Source organism: Hydra vulgaris, chromosome 13 (assembly GCF_038396675.1).
Source record: "Hydra vulgaris chromosome 13, alternate assembly HydraT2T_AEP".
Classification (NCBI taxonomy): Eukaryota; Metazoa; Cnidaria; class Hydrozoa; order Anthoathecata; family Hydridae; genus Hydra; species Hydra vulgaris.
This window is the reverse complement of record NC_088932.1, coordinates 33984274-34005992: the sequence shown is the minus strand read 5'-3', so window position 1 is coordinate 34005992 and position 21719 is coordinate 33984274. Positions and strand designations below refer to the sequence as shown.

At 26.7% G+C, this 21719-nt stretch overlaps 1 protein-coding gene and 1 long non-coding RNA gene across 2 annotated transcripts; one reads left to right on the top strand and one right to left on the bottom strand.

The window, feature by feature from the left end:
* The first annotated feature begins 209 nt into the window (after positions 1 to 209).
* LOC136089820 (uncharacterized) lies at positions 210 to 1112 on the top strand. Its single transcript, XM_065815909.1, has one exon. It carries the CDS (start codon positions 210 to 212, stop codon positions 1110 to 1112), a length of 903 nt encoding a protein of 300 aa, XP_065671981.1.
* Positions 1113 to 17946: 16834 nt separating this feature from the next.
* On the bottom strand, positions 17947 to 21517 carry LOC124815464 (uncharacterized). Its single transcript, XR_010642875.1, has 3 exons — positions 21427 to 21517; positions 21190 to 21347; positions 17947 to 18109 (listed from the first exon to the last, which is right to left on the bottom strand). It is a non-coding gene; the product is annotated as an uncharacterized LOC124815464 (long non-coding RNA).
* Positions 21518 to 21719: the final 202 nt, after the last annotated feature.

Sequence of the window (21719 nt, the reverse complement as noted above, 5' to 3'; positions counted from 1 at the left end):
CAGTCATAAACATTCTGCGTAACCGATTCAAAACTGTATATAATCCAGGAAAAAATCTCAGTGTTGATGAATCGCTTGTCCTTTATAAAGGTCGTTTACATTTCCGTCAATATATTAAAACCAAGCGCGCCCGTTTTGGTATAAAGTTATATGAACTAGCAACTTCAGAAGGAATAACACTAGACTTCCTTGTATAGTGTGGGAAAGGAATGTTTGCTGATGATGATATAAATGACCAGATGCATTCATCTGCAAGAATACCATCTGTGCTGATGGAACCCTTTATTGGTAAAGGCCACACTCTTTACACAGATAATTATTACACAAGTACAACACTCGCAAAGTATTTTCTTGATAACAAGACACATCTATGTGGCACAATTAGGTCAAATCGATTTAATTATTCAAAAGATATTCTTATTGAGGTTTTAAAAAAAGGAGATGCAGTTTTTTATAAAAATAATGATGCAAATAGTCAAATGCTGGCTTGCAAATTCCGTGCATCAAAAGATAAAGCTTCAGGTAAACAAAAAGTTGTCTACATGCTGTCAACATGTCACCAATCATTTATGAGAATTATTGAAAACACTCGTGGTTTGAATATTCAGAAACCTATTTGTGTAAAAGAATACAATAGCCACATGGGTGGTGTAGATCGTGTTGACCAACAACTCCAGAGCTTGAATCTGTTACGGAAAACTTACAAGTGGTATCGGAAACTAGCATTTAGGCTTATTTCTCAGGGTATTTTAAATAGCCATAAAATTTTTGTAAAGTACACTTGTCACAAGAGTACCACTTTCTTAGATTTTCTTCACGACACAATTAAGTTAACGTTTTTGTCTTCACCAAAGTTAAACAAAACACTTGTTCCTGATGATACTATACACCGGCTTACTGGACGTCACTTTCCAGGAACTAAACAGCCATCACACGATGCAACAGACAGACGCCCATCTAAATTATGCAGAGTTTGCTATGCACGAGGAATTTTTAACAACAATGGCAAACCACTAAAAACTGTACATGTATGCAAAACCTGCCCGGGTGAGCCAGGGCTGCATATTGATAGCTGCTTTGAAATTTATCACACAGTGCTGGATTTAGTGTAAAAATTAGTATATACACATATTTTTTTATTTGACATGTCTTAGTGATGTTACATTTTAATTTTGTTAATGTTATTTGTTCTTTTTTGAAGAAAGCATAAAAATTGAAATTTTAGACTAAAGTCTCACGAATCTAATAAATATAATAACTTAGGATAAATTGATGTTGAGGATTTGAAACTTTTCAGAATTACTTATTATATATGTCTGATTGTTGACTCCAAATTTGAAAATAATCTGTTAAAAATAAGATACATTTTTATTTGATTGATTTTACAATTAAATATTTTTTATTTTCTAAAATCCGCCATTATTGATCATAAGACCTTATAAAACTTTTTTTTTTTTTTTTTTTTTTAATTTTTTTTAAGATAAATTAAAAATTTAAAAAAGGGGCCAATTTTTAAGGAAATTGAACATTTTTTAAACCTATAATATAATTGTGATGGTAGTTGGGTTAAAACATCACTTTTTGTCACGGTAATATAAGGTTGCCGAGCCCGGTAACGAAAGGGTTAAAACGATAATTATGATCTAGAAATAAACCAAAAATTAACTTTGCGATTAAATGCGAGATTATGAATAAATTTCTACACAATGCCTTGTGTTGTTTTTTTAACACAAGGCATTATGTTGAATTAACATTATCTTGTGTTGTTCATATATGACAAAAGTTTTGTGTTGCGAAACACACAAGCTTGTGTTATTTTAACACAATGTTTTTTAGAGTGTGATCGACAATGTCAAAAGCTTTTTTTCTAAGCAGTTTTTGTATTTGCGGAATGATTTTAAAGCATTTTTTTTTGTGTGTGGAATGTTTGCTTTGGAATACTTACTGATATTGGTATAGACATTTAAACTCTTCTTAAAATTTGTAAAGCCTGTTACGCAAAGCTTTTCAAAAAGTTTGCTTAACTTGCTAAGTTAAATAGTTGAGAAATCTTAATTAAAATAAAGGTAAACGACAGTTTTACAATATTCTATAAAAGCAATCTAAATTTATATCTTAGTAATTTTTTTATACCAAAACCGTTTTCATTAAATTTGCTTTCCTTTGCTGCCTGTTTGAGTTCCCTTATTTCAAGAACACTTTAAATGTCTGTACTAACACCAAAATGGATTACGAAGCAATCATTATACAACCCTAGCGATGATTAAACGTACTAAGAGGATTTAAAGATTTAAAAAATATCATATTTTTATTGATAAGTGAAACCAATTTTAGTTTATTATCCAAGTTCTCCGTAAAGGTTTAAGGATCTTTATACATACATACGTATATATATATATATAAAGTCATACATAAGGATCTTTATTCATACGTACGTATATATAAATATATATATATATATATATATATATATATATATATATATATATATATATATATATATATATATATATATATATATATACACAAATATTTATATGTATATATATATATTTGAATATATATATATATATATAAATATATATATTTTTTTCCGTTATTAAAAGAGTATTAGTTTGGTTTTGAGTAAGTCAAAGGTATATCACGTTGGGGTGGAATACCAAATACGTAAATGTATAAATAAATTCTCACTTATTTTGCACTATATTAATTAATTACGGACAATGACATCATGCAAATACTTAGAGTCTCTATAAACGAATGTTGAATAGAAACCTTATCTCATTAGTATGAAAAACATTTCATAAAAAAATGTCAAAGTTGTGACTAGACAGATGTCAACAAAGATAAAACCATTATCAAAATAAAGCATTTTCCTAATATATTTTTATAACAAATTTTGTGTGCATAAAAAAAATATTCGACATAAAAAATGTTATACAAATATATTTTGTTAAATGTGTTGTGTTATTCTATACAAGGTTTGCCATTTATACGGATATCATTATGTAACTTTCAAAATCTTTTTGCATATATATATATATATATATATATATATATATATATATATATATATATATATATATATATATATATATATATATATATATATATATATATATATATATATATATATATATATATATATATATATATATATATATATATATATATATATATACATATAAATATATGTATATATATATCTTGTGCGGCGTTTACCTAGCTTAGTTTTCTCTTTTTGTACACATATATTTTTTATTAATTTTTAATGGATTCAAGTAAAATAACTTATGGTAAAACACAAAACTTGTCTTAGCTATTCTGTTCATAAGACAACTTCTAGTTGCTGCGCTTCATTAAGTAAATTAGACATACAATGTCTAATTTCCCTCATGGAGCGCTTCAACGAGATGGTAAGCCATAGAACTTTGCACCCCGAATGTTAGGTTTAATGGTTTCTAAGTTTAGCTTTCCATTTCTAAGTTCTTTCGTATTCTTAATAAGCGTCAATCTAAAAGTATTTTTATTGTTGACAAAAAAAGCCCTCCATTTCTGGATTTTTTCCTTTACTTTAGTTACAAATTGAAAACTGCACTTACAACTGTAATAACAAAATAAAAATACCCTGATGTATTAAAAAATATTATGATATTATTATATTGTGTTATTTTTAAAAATACTCGAAAAGTTTCAACATTTATAAGATCCTCAGGTAGCAATTTTATTGCATTTTTGTTTTTTACGATTATCGACCACTCTTTTTGTTGCATATACTAATAAAATTTACTCACATATTTCAATTTCTTATTTAATAGTTTACATTTTATTTAGTTTAAAATACTTTTTAAAAATCTCTCCCCAAAGAATCAAAATATGCTGATAACCCTGCCTATATCTGAAACAGTTTTTATATAAAATACCATTTAGAAAGGCCATGTAATCACTATTTTCACACTCTTCTTTTCGAATAAGTTTTTAATCTCTCGGGATTGTACCTAGAATTGAATCATTAAAAAAAGTTAAACAATCTTGGAGAAACCAGTCATTGTTATGACTTTTGTTTAAGAAGTACCAGATGGAGGTTTCCATAATCTAACTCTGCATGAATAGAGGTTGATTGAGAAAACAAGAATGATAGTTATCTGATGTTCCTGAAAGTAGATTTTAATATTAGTTAGCTTTTAGGCAACTTATCGTGGCAGTTATTACTACAAATGTCCCATAGAATAGTGTCACATGTATAAATTCCAACATTAAGTAGTTCGATAAGGTTTTCCACATCTTTTTTTTTGAGGACTCTCCTACATTATAACAGAGTCTCTTATATTGTATTATAGTTGATTCTACCGACAATATATCTATTTGTTCATTCTAAAGAATCAACTTAAAAGGTCTTTTTTAATCAAAGCTTTAATTTGAAAATTAATTTTTTTTTTAACCAATAAAAATGTTATATTTAAATTGTTTACATTTATAGCAAATGGCAATAGAAATTGTTTATATAGTTCTGTGGCAAAACTAATAACTATAGTATTAACCTGTTGAAGAAAATAAGAATGTTTTAGTTAAATATTATTAAAGTGTTATAACAATAAGCAAAGAAACAGCTGTTTATAAGTAAACAGGGTTACAGTTATATTATCTTTTTATAACAAATGTGGTTCGTTAAAACGTAGTTAGAAAAAATATCTTAAAGCTACAAAGCTTCAATCCATTTTAAAAGACAGTATAAAAATATTTATATCAGGGCATCATCTAGCCAAAAGCTTAACAATAAATTAAACTGAAGAGATATTTAAACCATTTAGTTTTGAAAACAATTTTATTTTCTAAACAACTAAATTGAACCATTTTGAAAACTAAAAGTTTAATTTGCATTCTCTTTTTGAGGATTTTAAAACTGTTTTAAAATCCTTAAAAAGAGAATGCAAATCAAATTTTAGTTTTAAAAATGGTTCAATTTATGCATAATGACCTCCTACTGTCTAGTAACTTAGTTTTAAGTTTGCAAATATCTTATTTCTAGATTATGTTAGACTTGCTCTAATCCACCAGACGTAAATTTTTAATTAATTTGTTATCTAGGATGTTTAGAGATACTAATTCAATCGTTGTTTAATAACTTCATTGACTTTAATGGAACCCAGAGCTGAAAGTCTATACACGTACTGTTTAAGGGCGTATATGTTTTAAGGGAATTCTACCTGTACTTTTTGATGTAATCTTCTTTTAAATAACTTACTTTTAAAAGAAAAAACGCTGACATTATAAAGTAAAAGTCGTTTCGAAAAAATTAATTACTTATACGGAATTGTAAATTCGAATAAAACGTTTAAAATTACTTATGTAATTTACTTTTCGATGAAAATAACCTACTCGCGTAAGTAAAAATAAAAATAAAGTCAAAGAGTCATCCCGAACGATAAACTACATTACAGGTATAGTTATAAGTAATATAAATGCATTAATGAATTTGATTGCTGATAAGTCGGTATGTCCTCTCTACAGTTTTAAGCCATATGGTTGCACTAAAATCTGTTTTAGTTTTGCTGGAAATGATAAATATAAAACGTAGTTAAAATACTACAGTTTTTCATTTGACTGCTGATATACACATTATTTGTTTACTCCCGGTGCGAAAAAGATATTTGAGAAAAATATCTTCAGAATTATTCTTTACGCTGACTTTATAAGAGTTATCAAACTTTTGTAAAGCACAAGGTAAAGTATAAAACACTCCATTAACAATATAGCATAAAATATGTTCTCAATATTCAAATTAAAATAACTTTTTTATTCGTATGTCTTTTGACTTTGAATATTTGTTCCGCCATTTTATTATTACTAACAATTTTATTATTACTAACAATAGGAAACTTGTTTAAATATTTGAACAAAAAATGCGTAATGGTCTGATTCAAGATCAGTCGATTTTTGTAACTTGAGGTTTCCGAAAATGCACGATAGGATAAACTAACCTAATTCTAGTAATTTAAAAAATATTCAGTTTAAATCAAACGAAGACTTCCCGATGCTTTAAAACATACTTGAAATATTTAATAAGCACTTTGTATCCGTAAACTCAATGTTTGGTATTTTCAAAGTATTTATGATTACATTCAAATTCTAAAACGTTTGTAAATCGTCTATTTGCAAGTAATATTAAAAAGTAATATTCATAAAACTGTTTATGTCTTTATGGGTACTTTGTAAATTGATCAATAATTCGTTTTATTTGTGAATTTTTTTATACAATCAGAATTAAGTTCAAATGGTCAGAAAGAGGTATTTTAGCTTGCAGCAAATTTGATGCCTAAACACAAGTTAACTTTAATTTTGTTAAAAATTTTAAAAATTAAATTCATTATTAAATAACCTATTTAAAAATTTTTGCAAGTTTGTTTGTTTATACTTCGTGATGCAAATTTATTTTTAAAAATTATAGATGCAAAATGGCCAGAAACAGGTCATTTACCCTATGCGCGATAAATAAAAATAAAAATAAATGTTATAAAAATGTATGACTCATAAAATTTATAATTTATAACCCAAACATTGTGTAAACATTGTGTTTGCCTAAACATCAAGTCAATAAAGTTTTTGAAAATGTTTTTGGTATTTCGTAATTTATAATCCTAAAACTTTCTTAGATTTGATTGAATGATATGAATCATTTTATGATGCAATAATGCAGTGATGTTATGTGATGGAATAATGCAGTGCATGTTGTGATGCAATAATGCAGACGAATTTTGTAATAGTTTTCTTTTAGATTATAAAACTTTAACATAGTACTTTTTATTTTTATTTTTTAATTTTGTTTTGCTAAAAAAATAACACAAATAGCCCATAAATGAAGTACGTCAGAGGTAACGAGGCAATAGCTAGTCAGCCTCGGCACTTGTTTAAGCTGTTCGGTTTATGCCATTTTTAAATAACACTGCTAACAACTTGTAGGTTAGTTGTGGGTAGTTAAACCAATCAGATCGCTCTCTAGAGTTTTTAAAAATAGGGATAACAGATGCCGCTTTTAAGCAGGCTAGAAAACAAGACTCTAAAAGACACTTGATAAGTTGTTTTGAAAGTACTTCTGCAAGGTTATAACATTTATGTTGATCGGACCACAAGCTGTAGAAGAGTCTAAGAAAGATATCCCCTTAGATACTGGAGTTATACGAATGTCAAGCAGAGAGGTACAATGATAAAGAGATTCTAACAATGAAAAAGAATGAGATAATAGTTTAAGAGAGATCAAATCATGATAAGAATTATCTAAGGGTGAATGTAGAGAAAATGAGCAATGACTAGGATTAGAAACAAGACATACCTCGAGTAGAATAGGTAAATGGCTTGCACAGTCTGAAAAGCAAGTCGGAAAATTTGCTATTTTAGTTAGAGATTGAGAAGAGAAAAAATGTTGTGGGTCTTGATACCTGCTACGTCACGTCACCAAAAACTACAATATTGGCTGTTGGATAAAGAGAAAGAGCGTGGTCAATTTGATGACAGATAGTATCAAAAAGAGTGCAGTTTTGACATGAAGGAGAACGATATAGAATAAAGAGAAAAGCGATAGAGTGAAGTGGTGCAAAACGAAACCGCATAAAAGAATAATCCGCGTATTTAAACTTAGTTTCCCGACAAGCGGGTAATTTTCATTAATGTTAATGCCCAGACCAAGCATGTTACTATTGGAGTCTTTACAAATTATAGCAAGATAACCATTAACACTAAGATCAGAGATCTTGGTGATCACAATTGTTTTCAATTTTATAGTTTTTGGTACTTTTGTTATTTTTAAATTTGTTAAAGAACTCGACTCGAAAAACAAATAATATTCAATACACTGTTTAGTAACCCCAAGCGACTGCCTCATTACTATCAATAAACACTAAGCTGTCAGGGTTAGGGTTAGGGTTCCAAAGGGCTCCAAATGTGACCTCGACAATGCACACCAAAAATACGAACAGGTACGAAAACAATTACGATACCAACTATGCGCAACATGGCACTGTTAGTACTATGATATTTTACAGTTGTTGATAAAATCAGTCTCTCTAAGATCTACCAGCTAGCCTCAGAACTGTAAAACTGAACTTTAGTGCTTTACCCCAATAAGAGATAATAGAATGAGTTGCCAAGTTATAAAAACAGAGACGCAAGCAAAACTCATGCATTGAGTCAAAAAGATCAAGCATTTAACATCCTAAACTGAAAACAACGTGCTATAAAGACACCCGCATCAGTTGCAAACATTCCTTTGCCTTGCACATCACATTGAATGGCTTGATTTTAGTGTCACTGAATTGTTGGCATTAAATGCATCCGGCTACAAGACAGTAGCCGTATGCATTAAACGTCTGCCAAAAAATGAGATTTTTACCTAGACACCATCTCATGCCATTATTTAACCCAGAGCCCCAAAGCATGGAGTGTTTTAAGTCAGAGTTGGCTTCTCCTTGTCTTTGCCTAAAAAACATATCCTATCCGGATTTGAAGGTTGTTTTGGGGGACATGTAATTAGTAGCAGGATAACCTGACCTGAATTAAATGTTTATAAAAACTTCAATAATAATAGTTATTTTGGATTAAGATAAATATTAAACATTTATTATTATTTGAGGTTTTTCAAATTTAATATAATATTGTTTTTTTTCACGGCTTTTTCAATTCAATTTTCAAGTCAATTTTTTTAAGAGACGTTTTTATAAAATATGATTATTATATTTGAAACTTTATTAAAATTTAGGCCCTTTTGAGAACCAACATAACATACTTTTAAAGATATTTTGTTGTATAACGATTGGGACATCATATATATATATATATATATATATATATATATATATATATATATACATATATATATATATATATATATATATATATATATATATATATATATATATATATATATATATATATACATATATGTATATATATATATATATGTAAATATATATATATATATATATATTATATATTTATATATATACAAATTTGTATATATTTATATATATATATATATATATATATTATATATTTATATATATACAAATTTGTATATATTTATATATATAAATACATATATACTTTTTTAATTTTAAATCTTCGTTTCAAACACGGTTTCAAAACACGCAAGCAACCACTATAAGATTTGGAAGTTACTGGAAGAGAAAAGCTGAAGTTTATAGAGCAAAATAAAGATTGACAGACAACTTAAAAGATTGCAAATTATATGAATAAGGAAAACAAGATGAAGGAAACAAATTCCAAAGAACTGATATTCGAGGAAAAAAACTAGACAAGTAAGTGTTTTTGGAGCACTTAGCAACAGTTACGGAAAATTGATGAGATTTAATTGAATGACCGTAAACAAATTTTAGTAGATGGCACAAGAGACGCTAGCTCTTTAGAGCAGTGCCCATAGTAGTATTTATAAAAAAGAGAAAGAGAAGCAACATTACGACGATGTGGTAATGGTTAGAGGTTGGCTGCAAAAGCAGGTCTGACCATGTTTACAATGTGTTTTTGCACCTTGTGTAATGCACGATAATACCTATCGGTTATTACTGTTTGAAAATTAGCTGCAGAACAAAAAGATCGAAATCCATATTAATAATCTGAAAATAAGTTAATAAATTCAAGATGAGAGATTAAGTGTTTGTTAATTAAAGATTCAAAAATCTTGCTTATGACAGGAAGAAAACTAATATGACGGTAGTTAGACGAGTCAGATCGCTCTCCAGAATCTTTGAAAATAGGAACAACAGATCCCGCTTTCCAGCAAGCCGCAAAGCAAGACTCTGATAAGCACCTGTTGAAATCACATTTGATACAGAAACTGGAGTGACATGAATGTCAAATAACGGATCAATCTGTTTGATGTTTCTATCAGTTAGAACGCAACTAGTGGAATCAAGAGATGATATTGATGAAAAGTTCTTAGCAAACAATTCAGCTTTGTCATTAGAAGAGATGACAAAGTATAAACCATACAAGAAAGGTGGGATAACATACTTGCCCTGTAATTGTCGAGAGAGAATAAAAGATCCCATGCCAGCTTGAATGGCCATTACGAAGAAAAACACGAAAAGAATCCCAGTCAGCTTTAAGGCAGCTGTAAGAGGTAAATAATAAGAAGGATTCTGATGGTGATGAAGAATGAGATATTAGTTTTAGAGCGATCAAACTGTGATCAGAAGCACCTAAGGGTTAATTCGGAGAAAACTGAATACTGACTAGGATCAGAAACAAAACATAGGTCAAGTAGAGAAGGTAAATGATTAAGATTGCCTGGAAAGCGAGTTGATAAGTTGACTATTTGAGTTAGAGATTAAGAAAGGCAAAAGTTAAGGGCCTTAACGCCAGCAAGTCACACTAAAGCCAAGCCATTCAGTGTGATGAGCATTAAAGTCACCAAAAACAACAATATGGCTGATGGATAAAGATAGAGGGTTCGGTCAATTTGATCAGAAATAACTTTGAAATATGTAGTGTGTTTATGTACATATACCTATATATATATATATATATATATATATATATATATATATATATATATATATATATATATATATATATATATATATATATATATATATATATATATATATGTATATATATATATATATATATATATATATATATATATATATATATATATATATCTACTATAGCATATTTATGTAAGCATTTGCTCACTTTCTATGCTTATCTGAATCAATGCGGCTTTTTTAGAAAAAGAATACATAAACAAAGAATAATGTCAAAAAAGATTGCTGCCCGATTTAAAACCCTCAGTCAATGTAGCAGCACTCCACTGCAAATCTGGGTATTTGTCAGTCAATGTATGTACTAAAGCCCCAGGCAGCAGGGTATTTTATTTTGATGTCACACTGATCACCTTAATCAGCAGGTAAGGATATATATGTACAATTTCAGCAATGTAAAATGTCTTAACAAATGTTAATGAAAAAAATGGTAAAGCAATTAGCTGTCAAATACCTTAACATTCCTGCCTGAACTTAGAATAAAAGATTTAAAAAGACCAAAGGTGAACAAAAATAGGTTTAGGAGGTTATTTAGCAATATATAGTCAAGCCATTGAAACGAATTATAGAAACATATAATTGATATGGAGATAAGAGTTTTTGTTTTACCAGTAAATTATTCAAAATGGCTAGTGTTTGAAGTATCATTTTTCGTCAAAAAGGGTCAATGAGAAATGAAATTTTTTTATAATGGTTGAATATTTTGTGTACTGTTAAGATAAACCTTCTCTTCTTAAATGACCACATTAATTCTAAAACCTTCGGAATGCGCAAAGCAAAATGGCATTGTAATACTTTGTTTTCACACGCACAGTATGCACCGTGTCTAACCACTTAATGTTGGGTGTTTTGGTCCATTACAGATATATTATGATCAAAAAAATCAGACATGGCTCAATATCATCCTAGTATTTTAAACAAAGCATATTTTAAAAATGTAACATCAGTATTGGTTTGCATGCCAAAAGTGGAAAATACTCTTTCAATTTAAATATTTTGGAAGACTGGATGTTTGCACCTAAATTAACAGCAGAAAAAGCTGGATAAGTTAAAAGCAATAATAAAATACAAGAGCTTTAGAAGTTAACATATTTAGAAATTAGCTTTCCCGCATCTTTTGCTTTAACCTGTGTCGAAGCTTCTCTTTTGGTGGAAGGGCTAAAATTGAATATATAAAAGTTGTCTATAGTCACCTTTAGTGGCTTCTAAAACATAATTTAAAAAAAAAACAGAAATTTGGAAAAATTGGACATATGAATACTCCTCTGAATATCTCTGAATTAAAAGAAAATGCTACTAAAATTAAAATATTCCTTGAAAAAATTACGGCAATTAGTAAAATGATACAAATAACAATAAAATTGATTTTTTATTTTGTGAAGAACTTTATTCACAATCTTACTCTTAAAAACCATAATGAGTTAATGATGAGTTAACTCTATGAAACTATAACTATTTGCTATCAAAAATGCAACTCTTGTCATTTTTTATGTACAAGCATTAATAATAAAAGAAAAAGATTTATGTGTAAACTATGTTTGTAGATTATTATTGATACTGTTTCAGGTGCCAATGATAAACGCCGTCAATATACCTCATGCCCAGCAGTTGAGAAAGCGCATTCTGATGGCACTGAAGTTACTGGTATGTATATCTACTTGCGCCTTAAAATAGAAAGCTTTGAGTAACGTTCAGTGTTTTCTTGTTAAAAACCTAAGATGTTTCCGATGACTGTGGATGACGATTCTGAAAGGTTGGACGCAAGTTTACCCACATGTCCAAATCCTACGTCGACTGTGCACAGCAATGTCAGTTTAATAAGCAAGTTCGCCTTCAGTAAGTTTATATATACATGTATAGTTTGTATATATATGTATATATATATATATATATATATATATATATATATATATATATATATATATATATATATATATATATATATATATATATATATATATATGTATGTATATATATATATATATATATATATATATATATATATATATATATATATATATATATATATATATATATATATATATATCTAGTGTCCTTAAGAGGTTATTCTACGTATTTTTGTAATTTTGAAACGTTATCAAAAATAGTTTATACCATATCAATTGGAACCGTAAAAGATTCAACAAAAAATTATAGCAAAACTTATTTAAACGTATTTATTTCAAAATAATTAGCAGCTGCTTCTGCGACCGAATAAGAGGAGATTTATAACTATTATCTACTTTTATATATCGTTCAGGGTGTACATTCTCGAATTTCAATACCACAAAAATCACAAAAATCACAAAAAAATTTTTTTTCATAAAACTTTTTTCAGAGCGTTTAAAGCTATAATTTTTATAACACTTTTTTTTTTTTTTGGCCAACAAGAAAAAAAGAAGTTACAGTCGTAACTTATAAAAAATATCTACATGACCGCGGCTAGAAGAAGACAAGTTTTGTTTTATCACCGAGCCCCAACAAATAAGTCATAACTAAATGAAATATAGTTTAACAATAAAATATAATTTCAATGTATATACCTCTGAATTAATAATATAAAAGAAAATGTAAATGTATTGCATAGCGTTTAAAATAAGATTTAAGAATTATTTTGTAAAAAAAAAAAGAAACAAAATTTAATAAAATGACAAAAATAACATTTAAAAATTGGTTTTAAAAAATAAGAAGACATGATTTTATATTAAACACATTTTATTAGAGAAATTTATAGCATAACTTACTCAATTAAATTTATAATACTTTTTATTCCCAATTCAGATAAAGTAAATAAAGAGTAAAAGTTCAAGTAAAGGATTAAAAAAACAACGCATAAATAGAAATAAAATTACTCAAAAAGAAGATCATCTTTTAATATAATCAAATATATGTACATATATATTAATAATCTACAGTAATTAATTTACTAATTAATTATTATTATTGATTTCTAATTTAAAGAAGCTTCATTAGAAGAAATTTAATTCATTTTTATTTAACGAAAGTATATGGTTAAGCTTTGTTTTGAATTGGTTCAGAGAATAATTAGTTTTCAGTTCATTATTTAATATCATGTTTTACAACTTCGGCCCTTGGTTTGCCATAGAGAATTTTGTAGCGTAATAATAAGTTTTGGATTGAATATAATTATATTTTGAAAATCCAGTATGATATATGTTGTTTATTTTTTTAAAAACTGAATAAAATAAGATTGGTAATATATTTTTATCAAGTCTGAACATGAAAATAAGAACATGATAGAGGTTTAGTTTATATGCATTTAGGATATTGAGTTCATTAAATAGTGTTTGTGTGTGAGAAACGATTTACGTTTAAAACTATCCTTATGTTTACTGAGTAATTTTTTATTTTCGTTGCGTTAGTGCTGCACCAACCAATGTTCACATAACTTAAGTAGCAATGAATAAAAGAAAAGTATATGTTTTTTAAAAAAGATTAATTTAATAACTGCTTAGCTTTGTACACTTTTTAACACTTTACAGAGTTGAACTTTATATTTGCTTTTAGATTTAAAATTTTTTATAGAAAGGTCGTTTTAAAAAACCATCGGTCATTTTTTTAATATGTTTACATTATTGTTTGCTACTAGGTATGCTACCATATTTCAAAAAACTTTTTTGGTACTTGAAATTCAAATTCTTTTTTCGAAACATAGTGACTAAAACAAGACATTTTTCAAATACTTTTAATATGCACCTAAAAAGACTTTTTATGAGTTAATATATTGAGCAAACACTTCAATAATTTTATCTTTTTCCATTAAAAACGCACAATCCTTAAATATATAAATAATGGATTATCTCTGTTTCAATTGAATTAAATTGAAATATAAATTTTAAATTATACAAATTAAAATATACAATTAAAAATATACATTATTGCATTATCACTTTATAATAAAAACATTATCTTATTTCGAAATAAGGTAAGGGATTGTCCATAAAATATGTACGCTTGGAGGGAAAGAGGGGGTCTGCAGATGGTGTATATGAGATAGGAGGGCAGTGGGTTGATTATATATGAAAGGAGACTCTAAATTTAAAAAACATCATAAAATGTTAGATAAATAGGTTAACAGCCTAGGTACTTTTAGGGAGGTGGAGGGAAAAAGCGTATTGCAAAATGCGGGGTGGGGGCGGGGGGAGATTTTGACGGAAAAAAAACGTACGTACTTTATGGACAACCCCTAATGTTTTCATTATAAAGTAATGATGCATTAATGTATATTTCTAAATTACATAACATATAATATCCATAATGCAGCCCCATATAATATCCATAATGCAACCCTAACCCTGCAGCAAATAATTGTGTTTTTTTATTTTCGCTCTCTGTACAGTTTAACTTTCTATAATAAGTGAAATTAAATTTTCATATTTCAGATGTTTTTAAAGGATCATTTCTATGAATTGGCGGTGTTATAGATTTGTTTTTTGAGATTATTCTTCATAAGGTCCTTTAGCATAACTTAATATTTAACCTATTTAAAAAAATTAATAAAATTTTATTACATGTAAGAAATAAACGCAATAATAAGTTATTTTGATAAACAAATTCCATAAATAAAAGTCTTTTTACAAATTTCTGGTAAACTTTGATAAAACCAGAAAAAGTAAAAATTAAAAGTTCTCGATAAAAGATACTTATGACTAGTATTTGAAAGTTTTTTTTTTTTTTTTTGAAATGGACTAATACAAGTTTATCAAACAGTAAAAGAAGTAAATAATAAATAAAATAATATATATATATAAAAAAATAGCTGAACAAAAGGTATTTTGAAATAACATAAAATTGTTATCGTTCAGTAAATCATATTGTAATCTCCAACAAACACAACCTGTGTACTTTTGAAACTCAATCTTTAAAGATGAAGAAAAAATGAGAATAAAATAATAAAATAGGGTTCATTTAAAGATGCAAGAATACACATCTGATTACAATTTTCTAATAAATATAACTTCAACAAAAGTGAGTTCGTTTTTTTTTCAAACATAAATTGTTATTACAAAATAAGTAGCTATTTAAATTTTTAAATTAGAAAACTAAAGTCAGAATTTAAAATCATATGAATGCCGCCTATCTTGACTTAAGTTGGACAATATTGGTTGTAAACCAATTCATATTTTTTTCTGTTATGCTAATATTGAATGCAACAATCAAAAATTTAGACGGTAAATTTTGTTAATGTGATATTTTTGTTTTGTTTAAGAATATTCTTTCGAGCTTAGGGAGTTACTTTTAGCTACAGTTGCCCTAACTGTCAAAAGTCAAAAATGATTGCAGACAATTTAAAAACAAAAATGTAAATCAAGTCTTAAACAGTTTAAACTTTTGAAAATTGGCTTAAACAGTTTAAATTTTTGAAAATTGTAATGACAGTTAATATACTCACACATGTACTTAATTTAATATAAAGTTCAAAAACTTTTCACGTAATCAAATTCTAGTTTCAAGATGCTAGCAAATACTTTGATTTTAGACCTTATCTCATCAATAGAGCTTTGGAGCTTTTATCTAATCTATGGAGCTTCTTTAATTTTTATCTTATCAACCTTAAAAAAAGTATGGTTGGAAAAGAAACAATTAGCAACAACCATTTACTGATCAATAGTTTGCAGTTTGCATAACCCCGCATGTCAATCATAAACCTGTCATTTAAAACACTAGCTTACACAGTTTAATTTATTTGTTGGGGTGAACATTGTGGTTAATATTGTTGGCTTATAGCTTATTCTCCAGAAGTTTTAATGCAGAGAAAATTTCATTATAGTTAAATTTTATCCTTTAAACGTGTTTGTCTGTTAATAACGTGCACGAATTACTTTGCTAGTCCATTGTTTGATAGTTTTTCAACATAATTACTTCAAGGAACAGTTGTTAGAACAATTCAAATCATTTTTGCAATATATTTGTAGAATATGTGTTTAAAAATTGTTAAAAAATTATATCAGAGTTTGTAAAAAATACTTTTTTTTATGTTTCAATACGTTTTAGTATAAAAAAGAGAAGTCCAACGCACATGATTTGTTTGTAAGGTGTGCGTTGAACTTTAATGATTTTGAAAAGGCAGAAAATAAAAGAAAATTTTTATTCGAAATAACAATTTAGTTTTTTTTAGCCTTAAAATAAGCTACAATGACCAGAAGTACTACTACTTGACCAACACGCTGGTTACGCGAATTTTTCCTATTTAGTTTGCCTTTGATAAAGTAAAAAATGCAGATTGGGTAAGAAAACACTGGCTAGCTTTGAAAAAAGATTTGATACCAATTCAAACAGAATGTTATCAAAGAGATACTTGCAACCCGGTATCTATCTTAGAAAACTTACAAAAAACAGTAATATGAATATTCTTCAAAAAAAGGTTTCATATAATTTAAATTTATTTTAATTAGAACTGAAATTGTAGAAGTTCGATATCATTTTCAGAATTAATGCTCTTTAAGTTTTTTTACTTAAAAGTTGAAAAATTTGGGGTTATTAAAAACATAAAGCTCAACTTTTCCAACAGTCATTCGGCAAAATTTTTTTTAATTCTGACGTGACCAGGAGAAAGCGTATTTACAAAGACTTGCTTTACATGAACACTATCAGGGTTTTTTAGATACAAATATATTCTCTGATTATTATCAGACTTTTTCCAAAGTCCAAACATTAGAAAAGAGCTTTAAAACGAAGGTTTTTAAAATCAAATTTTTAGTGTCAATTTATTAATATATACATGTGTTTGAGATATTTGAACATATCTGAGACAAAACCACCAGAGCTGATCAAAACTTTCTTGTTAAATGTCTAAACTTAACTAACCAACGTGCTCAGCAGCAGCAAAAACTTTCTTGATAACATATACACTGTGAACTAGTTAAATCTATTTATAGCAAGCAAATGATTTAATGCATTGCAACATCAGCAACCATTGATATCAAAAAAAGCAATTATTTAATAAAAATAATGTTTTATTTTCCTGATGTTAATTGCAATTGTCATTAGCTTTTTAAGAGTAATCTTGCAGTGTAAAAGAGTTGGTTTTGCATTAAAATATCTTAAGTGTTAGTAATTTATTATCTAATTGTTTTTCAAAAGATTTTTTTAATTTTGTTTAATTCCGGTTGAACCTAATCTTTTCTGTTAAATGTTAAATGTATAGATTGCTGTTTATCTTATAAATTGACGATTTAATAATATATGTTTAAATAATATAAGATAATACCCATCATAAACTACAACAAAAACTTCCGCATTTTTGTTTTCGCTCATATTTTGTTTTACTTTATATTAAAAAAAATACAATTGTTTTAAAAAACTAAAATAATGAAGCGTTTAAATTAAAACATTGTTGTTTTTTAACTGTTTTATCATTTAAACCACTTTAAGAATTACGAGAAAATAATATTATATTTATTAAAGAATTATTATTTAAACTAATGTATTGTAAAAATTTTTTGCAGTTCTTAAAAAAAAAAAATTGAACTTTTCATGTGTCACAAGATTCAGCATATGCTTTCTTTACATTTTGTTGCCATTTGGTTGCACTAAATCAACAAAATAGATAATCATGCAAAGAAAAACCTTAAGTAAGTGTTTCCATATAAATAACATATATTAATTGTGTCAACTATAAATGTATTAAAAAACGGAAACATTTTTTATTGTTTATTATTTACATTGTTTTTACAGACCAGATGACCGACGTACTTATGGTTTAGCTTTTATATTTCGTATAATTGTATAAAATTTTCATTTTGCCTAATGTTAAAAACCTTGTATATAACCTATAAAACAGGTTAGTGTACTTTTGGCTTTTGTTTTAAATTACTTATATATATAAAAAAATCTTAAAAATGATTTGAATAATTATTGTTAATAGAAAAGGTATTTTAAGGCACATCATGTAAAATAATTATTTTACAAAGTAAAAAACATTCTAAACTTCAAATTTTATTTATGTACAATCTTCAATTTTATAAATTAATTTAGTATTAATTTGACTAAATGGCACTCTCAAACATCTTTGTTTTTAATTGCAGTAGACAAAGAAGAAAAAAGAAAAGACTAATTTTTACCTCACTTTAATCATATTATAAGTAGTTTTGTTTCGAGAGATTTTTAAAAAACAATAAATAGTTTTTTTTTAAATATGATAATAATGCCTTTATTTCAATATGGTGAGAAACGAGGAAGATAATTGATGAAAAGTGTATTTTGGAATAACTCCATAACATTTACAATAGTTATATCTAATTCCATAAGTGTCTATATCCTCGATAAATTTATTTCTGTTCAATTTGTTTATAATAGCAATATTTTTTCTTTCATTTTGCTGAAGATAATGTTTCATTATTTATGAAACATTATCTTTAGCATCATAAAATTTAATAATAGATTTTTTGTTTTAAATTAAATCTAGAATTGTTGGTATTTATAAAACGCCAAACACCAACTACAGAAAAGAACAACTACAAGCTACGCTAAACTACAACTACAAAATATTGTAATTGATTTAAAACACCATCAATAGCAAGAACGTCATTAAAAAATAGAGCCTATCGATTATGTCAAAATAAAAGATTGATTTACATAAATAAGTAACAATGCTGATCAAAACAGAAACAGAAGTTCAACAGCTTTTAGTAATGATTTCAATTCCATGTAAAAAATAAATGATATTATGCTGAGAAGTCGTAAAATCTGAAACAAAAAGTTTATTACACCGCTAACGACTACTTTAATCAAGTAGGTTTCTAATTATCGTAATTTGTTGTTTATGAAACCAAAAAGTACTTACAATCAGCCTTCATGCGAAGATGGTCTAACTGGTTCAGTAGAGTTAAGTAAAATTTATAATATAGCAGCAGATATTGTACTTTGTTAAGTTGTTAAAATTGTTTGCAATCTCTGTATTCTTGTGAATGGATTCTTGTATTATACAACACTAATATTTTATTAAATATTGATAGATATCCAAATAAACAAAGTGAAAAAACTATGCGTGACCGCTTATTTAAGTCATGTTTTGCTAATACAGGACGTTAAAAATATTGTAAGATTGAAAATACAGATAAAAAGTGTTGCAATCATTTTATGAACTATAAAAGTGTAAAAATACTGACAAAAATAGTTTTCATGTTAGTTGAAAATATTTTACAAAAGCTCCACGATGTTTTTATACAAAAAAAGTTTATTAATAAGAGTATATTTTGATAAATATTAAAATTTTTTTTCCTTATAGGTTTTTATGTAACTTTAATTTTTCTTCTATATATACACATATTTTATCGAATATAGGAAAGTTCTGATTTTATTATTATTGTTATTGATTTTTTATATAAATGCTTTTTATATGACCGAATTTTGATAAAAAACTATATATTCACCTAAATACAACTGTAGATAAAAAAACTCTATCTAATAAAAAAAGTTTGCAGAAATGCTTCAATCAAAAACAAAAACTTTTTTTTGTTATTTACCCCGAGTCGACTTTTCTTAAATAAATACAAAGTTTTTCTTTCATCATTTAAAAGAGTTCTTGAAGTTGCTCATGATAAAACATTAGATTTTTAAAATTTTAAGTCACTTAGAATAGAAATATGTGTGAATAAACTTTGGTATATATCAGTTTTATTATTGTTGCAAGTAAAGCTAATCAAAATAAGGTTTTATAATATATAAAATTAAATTTCTCGATATTATTGCTGTTATATAAATCAACTATTAGACTAAAGCTTGAATATACAACGTCAGAATGGAGATAACATTGTGGTGAAAGTATTGTTAGACTGGAAAGTGTACAATGTAATTTGACTAAGATTGAAACACCCTAAGGCATCTCTTATAATAAAATGAGAATAATATTAGTTTACCAAGCTTACAAGAAAACAAAAAATAGGGTGAAGTTAGAAATATTTAAATAAAGAAAATCAAGTGAATATATTAGATTTAAAAATATTTCGAGATTTTACAGCTACATGAGCAGGATGCATTATAATAAAAGACATTATCAAGAATTTACTAAAAAAATTATGCAGGTAATTCGATTTAACAAAAAGAGTGGTAGACGATTGGTAGACAATTTTATATCACAAGGTGCAATTGATTCCGTGAACAAAAATACGTTAGAAATAGAATAGAAAAAAATTCAGAGTTTTTGATACCAAACCATATCCAAGAACTGTTTTATAAACAAAAACATACATTTGAAGGCAAAACGCCATGTAATTTTGACTAACCAAACTTATATAGTTTGTACAGCATTTTTTCATATTATTTTACTTATTATTATACAATAAAATAAAAATAAGACAATTTACTAATATTGTCTTCAATTTTTTTTTAAAAAAACGTGAAGTTTTGAAAATTAAATTTAAATCAAAATAACACATGATATAGTTTCAAAGAACTATTTTGTTATTATTGTATAGATTTAATCTTCAAAACTAAAATCAAGAACTTATTATTAATGGGCAATTTTTAATTTGCAAATTTGAAGACCGGCGTTTGATATCCTTGAATTTTAAGTTTGTTAATTTTATTAATACTTTTAACAAGTTAAAAATAAATATTGATACCATTAACAACAAATTTATAGAAAAATAATATTTTTTATAAAACATACCCATTCAAAAGGTAGCAATGACAACTTTTGACATTTTTTTACGTAAGTTTTGATACTTTTATTCAACTTCATTTTCTCTATAACCAATTTGCAAAGTTCACACTTACGCCTGTTTGTTTCTTCGTTTGTTAATCTCACTATTACACCTTGACGAGGTCCTGTCAAAACATAAACCAAAAAACAAAACAAAAAAGTTAGCATAACCAATTAGTTTTTTAAACTTTGATCTTAATTTACCTTGTGCATTGGAGGTGCCTAATCTAAAAACAAAAATAAAAAGCACCACAACGTAAAACGTATTCATGGTCGATGATCAACAAAAAAATTAAATACATTTTTGTTCAAAAATCATAAATTTATATAATTTTTCATTTTTAATATTTATTTAGTCTTTTTATTGTTATATATAAATATACAAACCACGACGTCGCTCTTATACAAACAGTTAAAAACTTCTCACGCAGCGTAAAGTCTTTTAATGCAAGACAAAAAGGTAAATATAGCACTATCCCAGTGGGCAAAGAATGTTA